This window comes from Prionailurus bengalensis, chromosome A1 (genome assembly GCF_016509475.1).
Source record: "Prionailurus bengalensis isolate Pbe53 chromosome A1, Fcat_Pben_1.1_paternal_pri, whole genome shotgun sequence".
Lineage (NCBI taxonomy): Eukaryota > Metazoa > Chordata > Mammalia > Carnivora > Felidae > Prionailurus > Prionailurus bengalensis.
The window spans coordinates 132,845,614-132,864,983 of NC_057343.1; the positions used below are offsets into that span (position 1 = coordinate 132,845,614).

The 19,370-nt window shown below is 36.0% G+C and overlaps 1 protein-coding gene across 1 annotated transcript in view; it reads left to right on the forward strand.

Annotated features, from left to right (window-relative positions):
* Positions 1-17,579, forward strand: part of CWC27 (CWC27 spliceosome associated cyclophilin) — a 197,962-nt gene extending 180,383 nt beyond the window's left edge. The window contains exon 14 of the mRNA XM_043591183.1: positions 16,972-17,579. Within this exon, the coding sequence (XP_043447118.1) occupies positions 16,972-17,134 (163 nt within the window). The 3' untranslated portion in view covers positions 17,135-17,579. The remainder of the gene's footprint in view (positions 1-16,971) is intronic.
* The last annotated feature ends 1,791 nt before the right edge of the window (positions 17,580-19,370 follow it).

Genomic DNA, 19,370 nt, shown 5'->3' on the forward strand with positions numbered 1-19,370 from the left:
TTTTGGCCCAGCATCATTCTTTAAATTTTTATAATCCCAGGATTATATAAATACCTAGTTATATCTTTCTCTAGTATTTTTGTGGTTTTATTTTCATTTTTAATTTACATCTTTAATCTACCTGGAAATTATTATTTGGTGTATTATATTAGGTTACTCTTATAACTTTTTTTTTTTTTTTTTGTATATTACTAACTTCCACAAGTGAATAATCCTTTGTTTTTCCCCACTGATATTACACATGTCCTTTATCATATACTAAGGGCTTAGAAATATTTTTGGGTCAGTTTCATCATTTTACAAGGATTTTTCTGTCTATTCCTGTGTCAGTACCTCACTGCTAAATTATTACAGCCATATAATACTATTTAATATCTGGTAAGCAAGTTGGATCTCTATTGTTCAACACATATTTTTACTTTAAAAGTTTAAGCAACTGGATAATGTGCTCCATTTGTATTTCTTTGAGTAAACCACACCTGGAAAAATCTTAGACAATTGAACATGGAATCAATAAAAAGGCCCCATTATTTAACAGGTGGCCACTACCTGAATTGAGACCCTAGTGCCAAGAAGGAAATAATCAGTCTTTAGACAAACTCCCTACCTTCAAAGTAATGGAAAAGATTGCATGTGGAAAATAAGTAGCATGAGGAATAAAAAAGAACAAAATTTAGGATATTTGGTTGCCAATTTATGGTATAGGTTATTAAATGTTTTTATGAGAGGTTTGATCAGAATTTTTTCCATTTCCCTGGTACTAAAAAAAAAAAAGCACAAAGGATTAACAAAATCATACAGTAGATAACATCTCACTTTTATTTTACATGATGGTAATCCCCAGGACATCTAGGACTGCTGTATATAAATGCAAGCCACAAAATATTCTTCCAGAGACATTCATTAATAATCTTTCTACTACCTACCATTTTGAATTATTAACATCCCTTATCCTCTCTGGTATTAATGCAGATAATCAAGTTAAATGTAACAATAATGTTCTGTTCTTTGTGTGCAGATAATTCAATCAGCCACGATATATAAAATGTTGGGCTTGAGCTGTTTTTTTAGTAGAAATAAAAGTTGTAAGAAGAAGCTAACTTTTACTAACATTTACAAAATATTAATCTTTTTTAACCTAGAAGCTAAATGGTATTAAATTATATGGGAAGAATCTGAAGCAGAGAAAGGTTAAGTAACTTGGGTCAAGATCTCAGAGCTAGAAAGTGGTAGATCTCAGAAATAGCTAATCATGCTTGGCTCAGTAGTTGTCTTTTTTTGTGTGATTTTATACTGCAATAGTTTCTCGAGCTAGCCTACATATTTTTCACATTTGCTTATAAAGCAGTGTCATTGTTTATTGCTGTAGTAATAAGGCCAAACAAGTGACTTCAGCATTTTATTATAAATTTTTGGTCAAAAATTGTCCAGCTCCCTTTAAATCACAGCAGATATTAAGTCCATGTCCCTAATATTATAATCCCTTTAATTTGAAAAATTAAAATGCAGACAGTTGTTTAAAAGTTTAACTTGAATAAGAAGTTCTTGCCACATTTACCCAGAATTTTCCATGGGAATATACAGGAGAGTGGTTATGAATATGGGATTTGGAATCAGACCTGATTTGAATTTATTAGCTGTGTGATTTCAGACAAATTGTATAACCTGTCTCATCCTGTTGCTTAAACTGTAGTCTGAGGATAGTAAATAGTACCTTTCTGATAGGTTAGTTTGTAGATTACATGAAATACTTTTTTTAAAGGATTTAACAGGGTGTCAGTGCTCAGTAAAGGTTTTGTTCTCATTTTTGATGTTCTCATTGATATTTTTGAAAACTAATTTCTCTGTATTTGTCAGTAGATCTACCAAGATGATGATTAGAATTTATACCATTTCTATGTTTGACAGGTTTTTTTGTTTGTTTGTTTGTTTTTACGTTTTCTTAATTAACCCATAATAAGTTGCAATGGTTAACTTCAGTTTCTATCATGATTCTTTCTAGGATAAAATAAATTTGAGATTTGATATTTTTATGGTAGACAGTAATGCCTCATTAATGAAATATTGTTGTTGTTTTTTTTCCTTGAGACTGCTGCTAAAATGGCAGAAGGGATATCAACTATAAATAAAATTTTAATATAAACTTTAGAGAGCACAAAATTATAAACTCAGTGTAAGGTAAATGTTTTTCTTCTGTTTCTCTCTCTTAGCCAAGTTCTAAGATAGTGATAAAATGAAGCAAGAAGAAATATGATTATAGACCCGATTGCCTAATTGGTGTTCATTTTATAAAGGACTATAAATAATGCTGCAGAAGACCAATGAGGTTCTTTATAAATAGGACCTTGTCAGAATTGCTGACCCTGGAAAGGCAGTTATTTTCATTCTAAGCCCTCTGTCCAGTCCCTGAAGTCACCTCTTTTTCTCCCTTTTACTTCTGAATAAAGAAAGCTCTGCTGTATTTACTCTGCTTTCATACAGTTTGACCTGAAATAAGTTTCTATCACATTAGGTAAGCTTGCTTTGTTCGTGGATTTGTTGAGAGAGACGGGCAGATAGCCATGTACCCCAGCTGCTTACCAGGCCTTTTGGACTGGGAACCCCATCTTCCCAAGTTGTTTTGTTAGTTCACCAGGCACAGATTAAATGTTATTGGCTGAGCAGTTGGTTAAACCCCAGGGCAGGTGTAAGAATGCGTATTACAGATTTATTCTGGAAAGCCTCTTAAATCTTTCCACCTGTGCCCTACTGAGAATGTGAAGCATATTAGATAGGCAAGAAGGCTGAGAAACTATTCCCATGTTGCTGAAGATATTTTGAAAATTACATCTTTTCACTTTTGCTGCAACAATACTCAATATTTATTCAAGACACTCTATAATATGAGGATTATTTTTTTCTTTTTAACTGGGGAAAACAAAAAGTTTTTTTAAGAGGTGGCTTTTCAAAACCCCAAAGCAAAGGAGAAATATTAACATTTATTCAAAATTTAGAAGAAAAGAAGTTTTCCCATGTTAATGATGAACAGTAAAAGAAATTCCACTAGTTTTTATCTTTGTTTTCTTTTCCATAGGCCAGTGGCTTGCTTGGTTTACCTAATGTTCTATTTTCCTATAGTGATTTTCATTTGTTTCAAATATTTCAATGTTTTTCTTTTATTGTTTTGTTACTATTGTCCTGCTGTCAATTTTTAAATTTCTTCTAAGTTTTGGCCATTTCTGTCTGCATTTTTCTCTGCTTCCTTTAAGTCACTGTTTCTGTTTCCCATTTTGACTCTTCTCTTATCCTTTTTCTCTTTGATTTCATTCCCTTATTTAGCCTCTTCTGTTTCTCAGTCATCTCTGTCCTGTGCTGACCTGCTCTGCCGGACATGAAGAATCCCAGTGACCTCATTTTCCTGGACTTTTTAAAATATACTTTGATCTCTGGCCTCATTCATGTTTTGTCTGTCTGTCTGTCTCATCATATGAATTACTGTCACTTCTACTATCTAATTCGTGTTGAAAAAGATCCACACTATTTTCATATATAGTGATACTTTAATGCTTTAATATCTTAATTCCTTAAGAAGCTTTGAACATTTGTAAAAAGAGAACCCTAAGTTACCTGTAATTATTGATAGAGAAAAGTTCTAAAATTAAAAGTTTATAAGACATTTACCTAAATATTACATTTTGATAGGTAAAATATTATCAAAATGAAAGAATCCTGCATTTAATGTTTGAAAATATATTCTAGATCTCATATGAAAATGTCAAAATGTTCAAACAAAATTGTCACTTACATTTTAGGCAGTATCAAAAGTTAGCAGAGAATCATAGAAAAAAATAGTTGTAATATTGGGGTTGATAATGTCATCTCTATATAGCTACTTTTGATTAATTCATTTGGAATAAATCTAAAAGTTATGATTTTCATATTAGATATACTTTCTTTAAACTTTAATAAGTATCAAATGTTTAACATAGTTACCCAGATTCTACAGAAATTATTTTGATTTTTATTTTTCATTAGCAGCAAAAGACCCTTAAAAGTATCTGTCATATTTAGGTTTCCAAAGTTTTTAGGCTATGAACTGGGAAGCAGGCTTCAGTTTGATAAATAAATTCAATAGCTTCTCTTTAGTTACTTAATTGTAAAATGGAATGGAGGAAACCAAGTTATCTGCAGATATAGAAAATCCAAAGTTATCTGTCTAAAGTTCTAAGACTTCAAGTATTGTGGCCAGAAACAAAATAAATACACAAAGATCAATATCAGTTCATCAGCTGCTGTGAAATTATCACTTAGAAAACATTTTTTTAATTGAGAAAACTCAACCTGTTATACAGATAAAGAGATAGGTATACCATGTTTCTAGAATGCTTAATTTTTAACAAAAAACAAATTATCTCAAGATTATTTTATAAACCTAATATAATACAAATAAAATACCAGTTGAAGGAGGGGAGAAGAGATGCAAGCAAAAATAACCCAGAAATGTTTTAATAAAAAGAGTAGGAAAGCACAACTTCTCACTCCTTAGGTGTGGGCTATGCATACTGAATTCCCTCCAAAGAGTACCACATGGAAAGCAAGGGGGGAAAGTAACTTTAGAGTGGAAAACACTGGCAAGCACTCAGTGAGGTGATCAAGGTTAACATCAACATCATAGATCACTTTGATAGCATTTGCCCTTGATATGATGTAATGAAAATTCCACTTTACATTGTGGTCTTTCTCCCAATAGCCTGTAAGCCCACTCTTACCCTGAGAAAAACATCAGATAAATCCCTTTAGTGTAGGCATCGTACAAAATACCCAACCAGTACTCCTCTAAACTGTCAAAGTGATCAAAACAAGGAAATTCTGAGAAATTGCCATAGCCAAGAATAGCCTATGGAAACATGACAACCCAAATGTAATGTGATATCCTGAATGGGATCCTGCAACAAAAAAAAAGGACATTAGGTAAAAGCTAAGTGTATTAGTCTCCTAGAGCTACCATAACACAATACCACAGACTAGGTTACTTAAACAACAGAAATTTATTTTCTCACAGTTTTAGAGGCTAGAAGTCTAAGATGAAAGTGTCAGCAGGGTTGATTTCTAGTGAGACTTCTTTCCTTGGCTTGCAGATGGCCCACCTTTATGACCTCATTTGATATTTTTTAATTGAGGTATAATGAGCATATGAGTTTCAGATATACTGCATAATTATTCAATATTTGTATGTGTTGCAAAATGACATTTTATGTTAATCATATCTGTAAAGACGATATCTACAAATATAGTCATATTGGGAATTGGGTCTTCAACTTACGAATTCTGGGGAAACACTTTAGTCCATAACACTAAGGAAATATAAATAAGCTATGGACTTATAATAATAAGTTATCAATATTGGTTCATTAAGTGTTACAAATGTACAATACTAACATGAGATGGTAATAATAGGAAAAATTGATTTGGGGGTATGAGAGAACTTTCTGTACTAACTGCTCAATTTTTCTGTAAGTCTAAACCTCTTGAAAAAATAATCTATTTAAAAAATATACTCTTTTTTAAAGAATAAGAAAGTAATGATCTTTCCCAGTCAGATGCCAAAATTATAATAATTAAACCAGTGGGTTGGGATACTGTACAAGGTGAATTATTCTAGAAATGAAGTTGGAACAACTAGGTAGCCACATGGAAAAAATAATTTAAGTAATTAGAACTTTATTTGACCCAGTATACTAAAAAAAAATTCTAAATTGATACAAGAATAACAAATGAAAAGAGAAATGTAAAGGTGCTATTAGAAAATATAGTGGATTTTTACATGGTATTAATGTGAAGAAAGACTTAAGCATAACTTTAAAGACAGAAGGAGACTGCTCATAATGACTGTATAAAAAAATTGTAAATTTCTATATGGAAGGGAGGACAGAGGGATGGATGGAAGAGGAAAGGAGATAGGTAGGTAAACCTAGACCAAAAAAAAAAAAAAAAATTAAAGGATAAATGACAAACTAGAAAAGTTGTTTGCAATTTATGTGATGAATACGGATTTATATTCTTAACATAGTAAAAATTCTCACAAATCCATAAGGAAAAGATGAATATGCCACTTTTTTCCCATGAGCAAAGGATGCACACACATATGACAAAAGAAGAAATTCAAAAAGCCAAAAAATGGGGGGAGGGGATAAAAACAAAAGGTATTAGAGCAAAATGAGGCACTCTGCCAATGAGATTGTACACTGATAAATCCTCTGTGGAGGGAAGTTAGACCATTCATATGAAATACCTTAAATATGTACAAATCTTTGTCCCAAGAATTCTACTTCTAGGAATATATCCTAAGCATTAGTAAAGATTATTACAAATGATAGTAATATCTTAAACAAAAATGGGAAATTTATCCATCATAGACATCTTAAGGAGTAGAGCTAGGGCATGACTAGATCAGAGAATTCAACCAGTGTCAGGAATCAATCAATCTCTCTCTCTCTCTCTCTCTCTCTCTCTCTCTCTCTCTTTCTCTCTCTCTCTCCCCCTCCCTCTGTTTTCTGTCTCCTGGTTCCATTTTCCTCTCACTTGGCCTCATCCAAGACTTCCCCTAGGGGTTGGCAAAGATGGCCTTCAGAAGTTCTAGGTTTACGTTATGTAGTCAACCCAGTAGTTCTAGAAAAAGTTCTTGAGCCAGTTGTGTTTAGCCTTTTCAAATTCAAATGCCCATGCCCTAAATGTAATTACTGGTTATTCTGGACAGGCCTATTCCATGCGTCCCCTCCCTGGGACAAGCACAAGGGGGTGTCATCCCACTCCAAATACATGGACTCATAGTGGGGAAGGGTCATTTCTGAAAGAAAAAGAAGAATTATACTACCAAAAGAAAGAAGGTTGAACCTGCCTCTCCTTCCCAAAATTACTACAAATAAGAAAATCCAAATATTTCTTATTCACATAGATATTATTCGCAGCATTCTGTTCATAAAGGTGAAAATATGAACAAGCCTAAGAATCCTACAATACAGGGTTGATTGTAAATTATCTATAGGATCAAATACTAGAAAATGAATAAAATTACATACAAGTATAATTATCCATGTAAAAAAGATGATCATGGTATAGTTGGGTATAAAAAGTATAAAATATATGCATTATGATCCCTTCAAATATATATACATATACACACATATATATAATACATACATCCATATATATGTATAGAGATGCATTAAAAAAGTACAGGAAGTGATGTACCTATATGTTTACACTAGTTACTGCTGAGCTATGGAATGATTTTTGTTTGTCTTTTCTTTTTGCTTCTCAGGATTATGTTACTTTGCACAAAGGAAAAACACATAAAAATAGTCAATACATGCTAATCATGCCATGAAAGTTCTAAAAGTAAAATTTCTATAATTCTTTGATTCTTTAAACAGTTTCTACCCGTCAAATGGCATGTAGTCTAGGACAGACAGGATATATTTTTAAATATATATAAGCCAGGGCACCTGGGTGGCTCAGTCGATTAAGTGTTCTGACTTCGGCTCACGTCATGATCTTGCTGTTCGTGAGCTCAAGCCCTGTGCTGACAGCTCGGAGCCTGGAGCCTGCTTCGGATTCTGTGTCTCCCTCTCTCTCTGCCCCTCCCCTACTCATGCTCTGTCCTTTTCTCTCTCAAAAATAAACATTAAAAAAAAATGTAAATATATATAGGCCTCCAAAGTTAGGCAAAATCAAATAAGTTCTTGTGTATGATGATATAAATGAAAACACTTTGAAAAAGTCTATGAAGCATAACAGAGTGTTATAAAAATGATAACTTTATACAAGCACACTTTGTATGTAATACATACATACAAAATACAAAATAAATTGACATGAAAGTAAGTGTTGGACTTACTGGAGGAATGATGTTTGAATCTCATTCTAATTATGTGAGGTAATTAGGGTGCATATTACCATCTCCTCTTCACAGATGAAGAAATAGGCCTGAAAAGCAATGTGACTGTCCTCCAGTAACATTTAGCGACTAAATTATAACTCAAACCCAGGTCTTCCAACTGCAGTCCACAAAAGTTTCCACAGAAAGTGTCAGATAAATTCAAAAGTAAGAGCCAGCCCTGAATGAAACCCAGGGCAGTCAGAGAAGAATTTTAGGAGAAAATGGGAATTACACTGGGCTTTGAAAGGACAAGGGACACAGACCAATGGGAAGGGGGTGGTGGGGCATTCCAGAGAAGTGACATGGACAAAGAAAGCATGCTGCAGGCCATCTATGATACAGAACAGGGTGTGGTCCTTTCAGAGAATCAAATGTGGGCAAAACTTGAAAATTGTTTTGTCTTGCTGAAATTTTTCTTTAAAAACAAAAAGACTGTTTTTGCTTTTCAAATGCAAATCTCCTTTCCAGCTCTCCCCTCAAAAAAAAAAACAAACTTCAACCATATCAATTAAGTTCCCTATCTATAGTCCCGTAGAATGATAAACTTAAATAATAACCAGGAGTTATTTAGTTGGATTTCTTAAGAATTCTAATTTAACAGAGAAATAAGAACCTGTCAACACAGTACAGAAAAGACAAATTACGTGGATGACAACGTTTCGCAAAGAATGGCAAGGACTTTCAACCCAAGTGGAGGGAGGCTGAGGACAATATATGCATTTCCCCCCACCTCATACCTCAAAGACAAAGGGTACAAAAGACAAATGTAACCATTAGATAATTTAAGTGGTCATTTGAGAAAGTGTTGGATATTCATAGCACAGAGTTAGTAGTGGTGGAAATATTTTGTTTTAGATTTTTGAATATTAGCCTTTTCTCTGGTATTAATGAAGTTTGAAAGGAGAGTTACTAACCTAGAAAACTCAAGCGCTTAAAACCTAATAGCTAAGTAATTTGGAATTATGTGTTAATACTATCCAGGAGAATGGTGAACAAAACCAGAATTCTAGCCAAAGGTTTTAGAAGTGACTGGTTTCTCAGAAACATTTATTTATTCATCAGAAATTTATTGAAGGTGTTTTTCTTGCCAAGTATTGGTGACTGGTGCTAGTACAAAGGCCCATAAAACAGAGCCAAGTGCACTCTAGTGAGGGAGCCTAAACTAGAGAGCTGTACAGAAGAGGGCCTAACCCCACGGAAAAAGAGGAGAGGCCAGGAGAGAAATCCGGGGTGACACCTCAGCCAGTATGAGGGAGAGAAGGGTTATCACCATAGAGAGGCAGTAAACAGGCTGGAGACAGGCCCTGTTCAGGAAACTGCAAGCAATTCAGGATGCCTGGGATATAAATGTGATGGGGCGAGTGACAAAGGAACTTGAAGAGGGAAGCAAAAGCCAAATCATAGAGGCCACATAAGAAATATAGGTTTCGTTGTGCAGACAATGGGGAGCAGTGAAGGATTTAAAACAGGAGAGTTTTCATGGCTAGATTTACATTTTTGAAAAAAAAAATATATATATATATACACATATATATGTAACAGAAAAGACCTGGATACCATCATCAAGCACAAGGCATGCCTTAGTAATTAGATGCCTGAGAGGAGACTGCCAGACCTCTACCCTTATAGGGTCAGGCTGTGGGCCCTTGGCTGTACCCCTGTGGGACTTCCACCAGAATGGGGTGGCATCCCCATTGTAGGAAGTATAAGGAGAAACTGAGGCTGAGATAAAATTTACAGTGAATTTTAATTACCCCCCCTTTTTTTTAAACAAGTGTTCATCTAAAAGAGAGGTGCCCAAAGAGGCTCCCACATTTTTGGAGCTTCTCTTTTGGAACTGCTTTAAAGGCCAGCCTGGGAGCTACACAAATAATTCTGGTCTCTTTACAATTGCATTTTTAGCATTTTCTTTATTCCAAAATAAGCACTACCCAGTCTGTGCAATGGGGGTGATAACCACATCTTTCTTGCCTACCCCATATAGTTACTACTATGAAGATAATAGCAGACAACATGTGAAAGCTTTTCGTAGAGAGCTGTATCAATGGATCGTCTTATAATTGTTGCCTCACACTTTGCAGGCAATTCCAACATATGCATTTGTTCTGGTATCTGTGTGTTCATCTCCTGAACAGACTGTTCACTTCAGGATGGCAGGGCCTGGGTCATATTTGGCTTTGTGTCACCAGTGTCTGACAGTGGGTCTCACACATAAAAAGTCCTCAAATGTTTGTTGAGTGAATAATTGAATCTAGCTTCTTGCCTTATCTTCAAACCATATATAAGAAATGGGTAATACACTTGAGATTATTCAATTAATAGGCTCAGAGGCCACTTATGCTTCTTCAAGTATGTGAGTAGCTTGTCAATAGGAACTAGCAATTCATCTCTGAAGGGGCCAGAACAAATGGCTGATGAAATAAATCAGTGTGAAAAGGTAAAGGTTCTTAAACTTTAGTGTTATAGTTTAAATTTGGCTGTGTTTTAAAATCACCAGGAAAAACTTTCAAATTACCAATGCTGGGGCCCCATCCGAGGACAGTTAAATCAATACTTCTGTAGGTGGAAGCCTGGCATAGTTTTTAAAGCTACTGAAGTGATTCTAATGTGCATCTGTGTTTGATGTAGTGCTCTAGAGAGACATTGCTTTAAAAAAAAAAAAATCTATCTAGGGGTGCCTGGGTGGCTCAGTTGGTTGAACATCTGACTGTGGCTCAGGTCATGATCTTGCAGTTGGTGAGTTTGAGCCCTGATTCAGGCTCTCCACTATCAGCGAGAGCCCTGCTTTGGATCCTCTGTCCTCTCTCTCTGCCCCTCCCCCATGCGTGTGTGTGTGCACTCACACATTCTCTCTCTCTCCCTCCCCTCTGCCCCCCCCCACACAAACAATCTTTAAAAAAAAAATCTAATGGGCTAAATGGGTGATGGATAGTAAGGAGGGGACTTATTGGGATAAGCACTCGCTGTTAGATGTAAGTGATGGATCACTAAATTCTACTCCTAAAACCATTATTATACTATATGTTAACTAACTTGGATTTAAATAAAAATTTTAAAAAGCTAAAAAAAATACAAAGAATCTAGGGGCGCCTGCCTGGCTCAGTTGGTGGGGTATGTGACTCTTGATCTCCGGGTCATGATTTTAAGCCCCACACTGGATGTAGAGTTTACTTAATAAAAAATAAAAAATAAACTATCTAGTTTTACATTAGGGACCAAAGGCAATGGAAAAGAACATAAGGCATGCTCCCACTGCAGTCTATGAGCAGGAACAAATAAAACTAGCTGTCACTGGTAGGAGCACAGTGGAAAAGCAGCAATCAGTATGTGCTAAACTATGAGAGGTCATGAAAAGGTGGGCTTGTGCTGAGCCTGAGACTTTCTGCAGAGGCTGTTAGACATTTTAGAAGTTTGTCACAGAAATAAAAGACATTCCCTGCCCACAAAAGGAGGTCAAGTGTTAGTTTAGCAAACCAGCTAGTACCAGCCAGCAGGCCTGGCCAGTACAAAGGATCTGAAGGCTTTGCTTTACAACACAAATCACCATTCTCAGCACAGGGAATACAGCTGTGAACAAGACTCATACTGTCTCAAATAACTGACAGTCTGTTCACAATTAAGTCAACAGCCAATTACAAAAGAGTAATTGATGAAAGAAATGAAATGAGGTTGGTGAGATAGGAAGATGCAGTTGTTACAGAGTTTTAAGGGTCCAGCCGAGTTGTTCAGTCTAACACAATAGCTAATAATTCCTGGTCAAAGAAATGGTATGAAAGAAATGTATAAGAAAGATTATTTTATGGGGCACTGGGGTGGCTCAGGGGGTTGGGCATCCAACTTCAGCTCAGGTCATGATCTCACATTCGTGAGTTCAAGCCCCGCGTTGGGCTCTATGCCGACAGCTAAGAGCTTGGATCCTGCTTTGAATTCTGTGTCTCCCTCTCTCTCTACCCCTCCCCTGCTCATTCTCTCTCTCTCTCTCTCTCTCTCTCTGTCCGTCTCAAAGATAAATAAACATTTAAAAAAAGAGAGAGAGAAAAAGAAAGATTATTTTAGGGGCAACAGGCTGGCTCAGTTTGTAGAACATGTGACTCTTGATGTTGGGGTCACGAGTTCAAGTCCCACGTTGGGTATGGAGCCTACTTAATTTTAAAACAACATTTTTTTTTTTTAAGAAAGACTATTTTAGAACTTTTGGAGGTTGAAAGAGACATAGTACAGATGTAGAACAGTTAGAACACCTACAAAAGTCTAAGAGTCGAGTGGAAATGGGAAATGAGTGGTTTATAAAATTTCCAGTGAAAAAGATAACAGCTTACATTACATAAGCATAAATAACGTAATTGCATTTTTGTCAGAAACAAATTAGTACTGGAATTCTATATTGTACTTACTGTATGTTTGAGACTAAGTACCTCTCTTGTGTTCTCCATTAATACTAATTGCTGTCATAAATCTTCATGTGTTTCACAACTGTGGGAGAACTTCTAAAACTGGATGTCAAATTAGTGAGATTACTAAAGGTCCAGGTCTTTTTCAAACAATCGGTTGTTTGCTTTTGTTTATAATTTCATACAATCCCATATGAAAAAAAAATTATTCTGTCAAACAACCTCTATGAAAATGGTAAGCCTCTATATTTCTGTAACACACTAAAGTCAATGTTTTTTTTTTTAAGTTTGTTTATTTATTTTGAGAGACAGACAGCATAAGCAGGGGAGGGGCAGAGAGAGAGCGGAAAAGAGAATCTCAAGCAGGCTCCGTGATCTCAGCAAAGAGCCCGACATGGGGCTTAATCTCATAAACCATTAGATTATGACCTGAGCCAAAATCAAGAGTCAGACGCTTAATCACCTGAGCCACCCAGGCACCCCAAGCCAGTGTTCTTATTTGAGAATCTGAGCTTATGTAAATCTTTTTATTAATCAGAACTAAATTTTGTGTCTTTGCCTTCAAGTGAACAAGTTTTAAAATGTTCATATGTAAATGATCAGCATGCAATTAATTCCAAAAAATTCACTGCTCTTGTTTGGTCAGTTCCATAACCAGCCGCAGAGTAAATAGTACTGAGTTATTGGGACATACAAAATTGTAAATGACCAGACCCTTATGTACTTGAGTTAAGTCTGTATTATAAGTCTGCATGTGTATTCTCACAGGAGACTGTAAAATGTGGGCATGCTTTCAATTCCTGCAGTCTGTGATTTATGGAGGCACATAGGTCAGGAGTTTATTATGCTGAAAATCATAATAACTGTTTTGTTTTGCTTTTTAAAATGAAGTGACCAAAGCATGTTGAAAGATAAATGGGTGAACCATTTTGATTATGCTTTTATTTCTATTAAAGATTAAATATTATTGCTGAGTAACCAGCCATGCTAAGTATTATGATATTAAAGCTGAAGTAGTTTGTAAGCTGAGAGCCCTTTCTTTCCTCTGGGTTTAGGTTTGTTATTAATCAAAATGTTGGACTTGTTTAGTGCAGTGGTGTATGAAACAAACAGTTGAAAAAGACAGCTACTTTAATTTACGGCTTTCTGTTTTTTTTCAAATTTGTAGGAAAATCTGTTCCTCTTTGTGGACTTTGTGCTGTTGTTCACATGTCTAGAGTTCATTTCTTATACCAGAGCCAACTAAATCCAATAGTTGCAAGATACTCTCATGGGATAGAAAGGAGGAAGGTGCCTATATGGTTTTAATTGACAAGTTCTGGCAAAGCCATTTTTGAAATGTGGACAGTCTCTAATAGAAATGGATATTACAAAAAATCCATCTGTATTTTTGGGCAGAGAGACCAATAATTTTAGAAATAGAAATATATATATATATATATATATATATACACACACACACACACACACACACACACACACACATATATATATATATTAATAAGTTAACTAAAGACAGTGGTTTTTGTTTTTCACTATCAATATGGGAGTATTGAATGAAATTGTTTTAAAGGGCATGTTTTGAGCTACTTCCTGGTTTTGGCTTAGGTATCTACACAAGAATCACTTGCTAAGCACTTACTGAAATGCAGTGCAGGATCTGGACTCCCCATGATGTGTGGTAAAGGACCTTAAAAAGAACATCCTCCCACCTTTCTAAATTTGTTCCTCATCAGTGGAAGTACACTTAAAATTCCTAAAAAAGTATACTTTGGGGAATGCAGCACAAAATGTAAGAAGTATCTAAGAAAAAGGCCACCTCTCACTACCTGAAACAAAAGGTTTAATTTATTACTTAACTAAGGAAGAGCTATGCTTTTAGGCACAGTCTCTGAGCTAAATGGGTTGCAAATCTTATATAGAGTTTTGGGGTCAGGGATTATTTAGTGGTTGACATCAGCCTCAGAAGCCCCATTACTCAGGAGAGACTGTCAGTGATTGGCTGGCTTTCAGAAATGTGTTTACTAGACTGAGTTGACCACCGATTGGCCAACCTTCAAAATCATAAGGCTGTCACTGATTAGTTGGCTTTCAGAGGTGTGTTTACTGAACTGAGTTGTCACTGGTCATTTAGGCCTATGCAAATCATTAATTTATTAAATCCAGTTTGTGTTTCAAACTGGGTCTAGTAGTCCCTTGTTACCATGAATGTAGAATGATGAGCCTTTTTCTACGAGTTGAGATTGTTTATTCTCAGAAGCTAATACTTAAATACTGTAGGAAATTGAAAGGACAGGAAAATCAAACTCTGAGGAATCCATTTAAATAAGCAATGATCCTATGATGCATTTTTTTTTCGTATTTGTAACATCTGGGATTTTATTAGTTATCTCCAATTGAAGAGTTGTAATCAATATCTATGAATACCCTATTTTCCTCCTCCCACAAAGAATCTACAAATTTATCTTACTAAATTATATGATTATCTATGATAAAATTGGTGCTTTTTCTTTGTTACCTTAATTCAGAGCTCTTTTTTTCCATTTCTTCCATTAAATATATCTGCTCTTTTTTAATGAAGATAGAAACAACTTAAATTGGAAACAGGAAGCATGGGCTTCATTGTCACCACTCTTAAAATTTAACAGCATGGTTTTTCCACTGCAATTGCTATGGTAAGGAGATAACTATACTTTCTGATTTTCTTTTTGTTCTGTTTGGTTGTTGGTTGGGCTTTTTTGTGTGTGTGGATATAGCTGCCATACAGTATCACATTGGTTGGTTTTAGGTGTATGATATAGTGATTCAACTTCTCTATACATTGTGCTATGCTCACCAGAAGTGTAGCTACCATCTGTCACCATGCAGCACTATTACAATACCATTGACTATATTCCCTTTGCTATACCTTTCATCCTGGTGACTTTTCATTCCATAACTGGAAGCTTATACATCCCATGTCCATACACCCATTTTGCCCATCCTCCCACCCTCCTCCCCTCTGGCAGCCATAAGTTTGTTCTCTGCATGTATAGGTCTGATTTTGCTTGTTTATTGATTTGTTTTGTTTTTTAGATTCTACACCTAAGTGAGATTATGTGGTATTTATTTTTGTCTGGCTCATTTCAGTTAGCATAATACCCTCTAGGTCCACTCATGACACACAACTTATGACACCTTTTCTAAATAAGGGTGTTTACTAAAGCAAGAGAAGTATAAGTCAGCAGTTCTGATGAATGATATGGCATGTTCATGTATTGAAATGAGTTATGAAATTTGATGTAAGTAGCATTATTAATAATGAAGTATAGAAATGTGAATGTGATTTACCTCATTTAGTAAGTTAAAGTATATTCTGCGTCATCTACATAATAATATCACTTGTACTAATTGCATTCCAGTAGTTTTTCTCATATAGAAGTGTTGAGAATGGTAGTTAAGACTCAACTTGTCACCCCTGGAGAACAGTAGCTACTGAACCCTCAGTAACTGCAGTATCACTAATCTCGTAACGTTTTATTTGCCACAAAATCTTTTCTTCAAAATCTGAATATATCCATGAGAGTTTGTCGCATAAGTAAACTTCACTCAGCATATGTGCTGCTTGCAGGGAAAAGGGGTGGGGGATCTGTGCTATTACCTACTGCCCAAATCTCTGCTTATTTAGGGAAAAATAAATTAATGTAATATTTGGGTTTCATCGGAAAGTTACAATGGGTGTATGGGGAGTGTTAATCCTATAGGCAATTTAGCCCTATCAGCTGTGATAAAAGTGCTGAGTATGCCCATTTTTAAATTGCTTTTATAATGAGTAGGAAAAGCCTTAGAAGTTTTGTTTATATGTCAAAACTGAACTTTTCTCTTTCCAAATTCATTCAACTGCCTTGAAATCTGGTCTTTGACTTCCCTATTTATTTCTGACACCTCCTAATGGGGGCAGAGCTAATCACTTACATATTTCCCGGCTGCTAAGGATAGCCAGCTTATGACCACTTACGATTCAAGCACATGTTGATACCTTAAGACCAGTAAGCATTTGATAAAGTGGGAAAGCAGGATGGTTAAATTTGTTGTAATCAACAGTAAGAGGAGGAAATTAGTCCATGGAGCCATGCCAAAGCTTAGTTTCATTTTGCACGAAAAAAAAATAATTTTTTTAACCCTGCAACTCCCCAGAAAAAGGATCATAACACCATTTGAACAAGAATTTTCTTAACACATTCCTGACTCTTGACCCCTTCAACTACTAAAAACAGGATCAGATAGGGCTGGTTTGTTAGGGGTTTTGCTCTGCAACCCTGCCCACTCTGGCTAAGTGAGTGTGCTCTTTAAAGGAAGCTGGCAGAATGTTCTCTTAGTTGAAGGAATACCCTGGGTAGAGCTCTTTTAACCTCTCATCCAGGAAGGACCTTCAAGTGAAGACGGAGGCAAAGAGACTCATTACTAAAAATACAAAGCAGCAGGACCAAACTCCAGTCATGTTTTTCAAATTTAAGTGTGTTCTGAGAAGTTGGTTTCCATGTGGTATAAGCACCAACAAACAATAAACCCATGTTGGTGTTCTGTACCCTTATGGTTCATTCTGCCAAGGACAGTATAGTATAAAATTTCCACTTTCCATTCTCCTGCCAAAATCACTGAACTGTCTCTCTCCCTTTTCAGGATGTCCCATGTACTTCAGTTTGAGGATAAAAGCAGAAAAGTGAAAGATGCAAGCATGCAAGATTCAGACACATTCGAAATCTATGATCCTCGGAATCCAGTGAATAAGAGAAGACGAGAAGAAAGCAAAAAGCTGATGAGAGAGAAAAAAGAAAGAAGATAAAATTACAGTCATGATAATTAGGTAGAAATGTGCCTGCAATAAATGGCCTTATAACAGCCGTTGTTCCCAACAACATCACTTAAGGGTGTGAAAAGAAGTATTTTTGAACCTGTTGTCTGGTTTTGAAAAAAAATTATCTTGTTATGTAAATTGTGGGATGATGTAAGCAAATGCTTTTGGTTCATGCTTTTTTTTTCCCTAATTGACTTTTTCTATTGCTAAATCTGAAATAAAATAACTTTCCTGCCAGTTTACATGTTAACCATTTGTAGACTGTGCCAGCCTGTTTATGTCTTTTTATCCTAAAATATGTGAAGGCTTTGTTTTCAAGACTTTTTATAAGAAGTTTCTTTCAAGAAAGAGTATTTAAGGGAAACCTCCCTGGCATTCTGTTACCACAGTACTGAATTTGGAATAGAATAAAAATTATATACATAAAGATTGATTTTTGTTGTTTTTGTTTTGCATATAAATATCTAAAAATAGCCAAATCAGTAAGACCCAGTAGCTTCATGCCTTAAAGCCTGAGGAATCTCCAAGGGAATATTGTCACCTGCATCTAAGCCAATGCCTGGGTTTTGTAGACGTAATCAAGACGCTAATACACTAAGTAAGGTCAGCCAAGCTTACTGCACACCCTGGCCCAACAGCAGGCCTCCTGCCCACTCCTCTGCCCTTTCAGCATAGCAACAAGAGCACATGCAGAGGTGACACTAGCAACAGAACTATCAAGAATTTAGCTCTTGATGACAACCACTCACACTGGTTATTTACTGTATATTATCTATACTAACTCAGTTTTTCTAGAATCTGAATCCTCAAATAATACCTCAGGCTAACTTTCGGTTACCTAATAAAACCTCACCAGCCACATCTTTCCAGGTAGTGTCTCATCAGCTCTCTTTTCCCAAAAGTAATCCAATAGACTTTCCCTAGAACACCTGTTCTCAAAATGTAGTCCCAGGCACTACAATGCAGTGGCAATAGCATTACTTGGGGACGTTAGAAATGCAAATTCTTGGGGCGCCTGGGTGGCTCAGTCAGTTGCGCATTTGACTTCAGCACAGGTCATGATCTCCCAGTTCATGAGTTTAAGCCCTGCGTCAGGCTCTGTGCTGACAGTTCAGAGCCTGGAGCCTACTTCGGATTCTGTGTCTCCCTCTCTCTCTGCCCCTTCCCCACTCATGCTCTGTCTCTCTGTCTCTCACAAAAATAAATGAACATTTTTTAAAAATTAAAAAAAAAAAAAAAGAAATGCAAATTCTTGCCAGACTCCCCACCACCATGACTACACTTCCAGATTACTGAATCTGAAACTTCGAACCCGGAGGGTTTATTATACAGATTGCTGGTTTCACTGCTGATGATTCAATTTTGGGGGCATGGCAGTATCTAGTGAAGTTAAAGATAGGCATATCCAGTTATCCAAAAATTCTAATCTTAAGTCTGTCCCCTTAAGAAATTCTCACAACATTGCTCAAGAAAACCTGTACTAAATATACACAAAAGCATCAACCAAAGAATGGATAACTAAGTTGTTGTATAGCCATACTATGGAATACTTTGTAGTGGTAAAGATCAATAAACAAGAGTTATATGTGTTAGCTTGTCTTAAAAATAATGTGAGGGAGGGGCGCCTGGGTGGCTCAGTCAGTTAGGCAACGGACTTCAGCTCAGGTCATGATCTCACGGTCCATGGGTTCAAGCCCCGTGTCGGGCTCTGTGCTGACAGCTCAGAGCCTGGAGCCTGCTTCGGATTCTGTGTCTCCCTCTCTTTCTGTACTTCCCCCGCTAGCATTCTGTCTCTCTCAAAAATAAATAAACATTAAAACAATTTTTTAAATAGGATGTGGATATGACATCTTTATTGAAAAAATAATAATAATGTGAGGGGCACCTGGGTGGCGCAGTTGGTTAAATCTGGCTCTTGGTTTCAGCTCAGGTCATGATCTCACAGTTCATGGGATCGGGCACCACATGGGCCGTTAGCTTGGGATTCTCTCTCTCCCCCTCCCCTGCTTGTGCTATTTCTCTCTCTCTCTCTCAAAATAAATAAATATACATTTAAAAATAATAATAATGGGGGAAAAAAGGGAACCATCTATATAAAAATGTAAACAAGCAAAACAGCATTCTACTTTGTTTATGGATGTACACATGTGGCAATGTGTGGCAGAAGTATGAAAACATGTATGAAAATAGTGGTAACCTCTGAGGAGGCACAAGGAATATATAA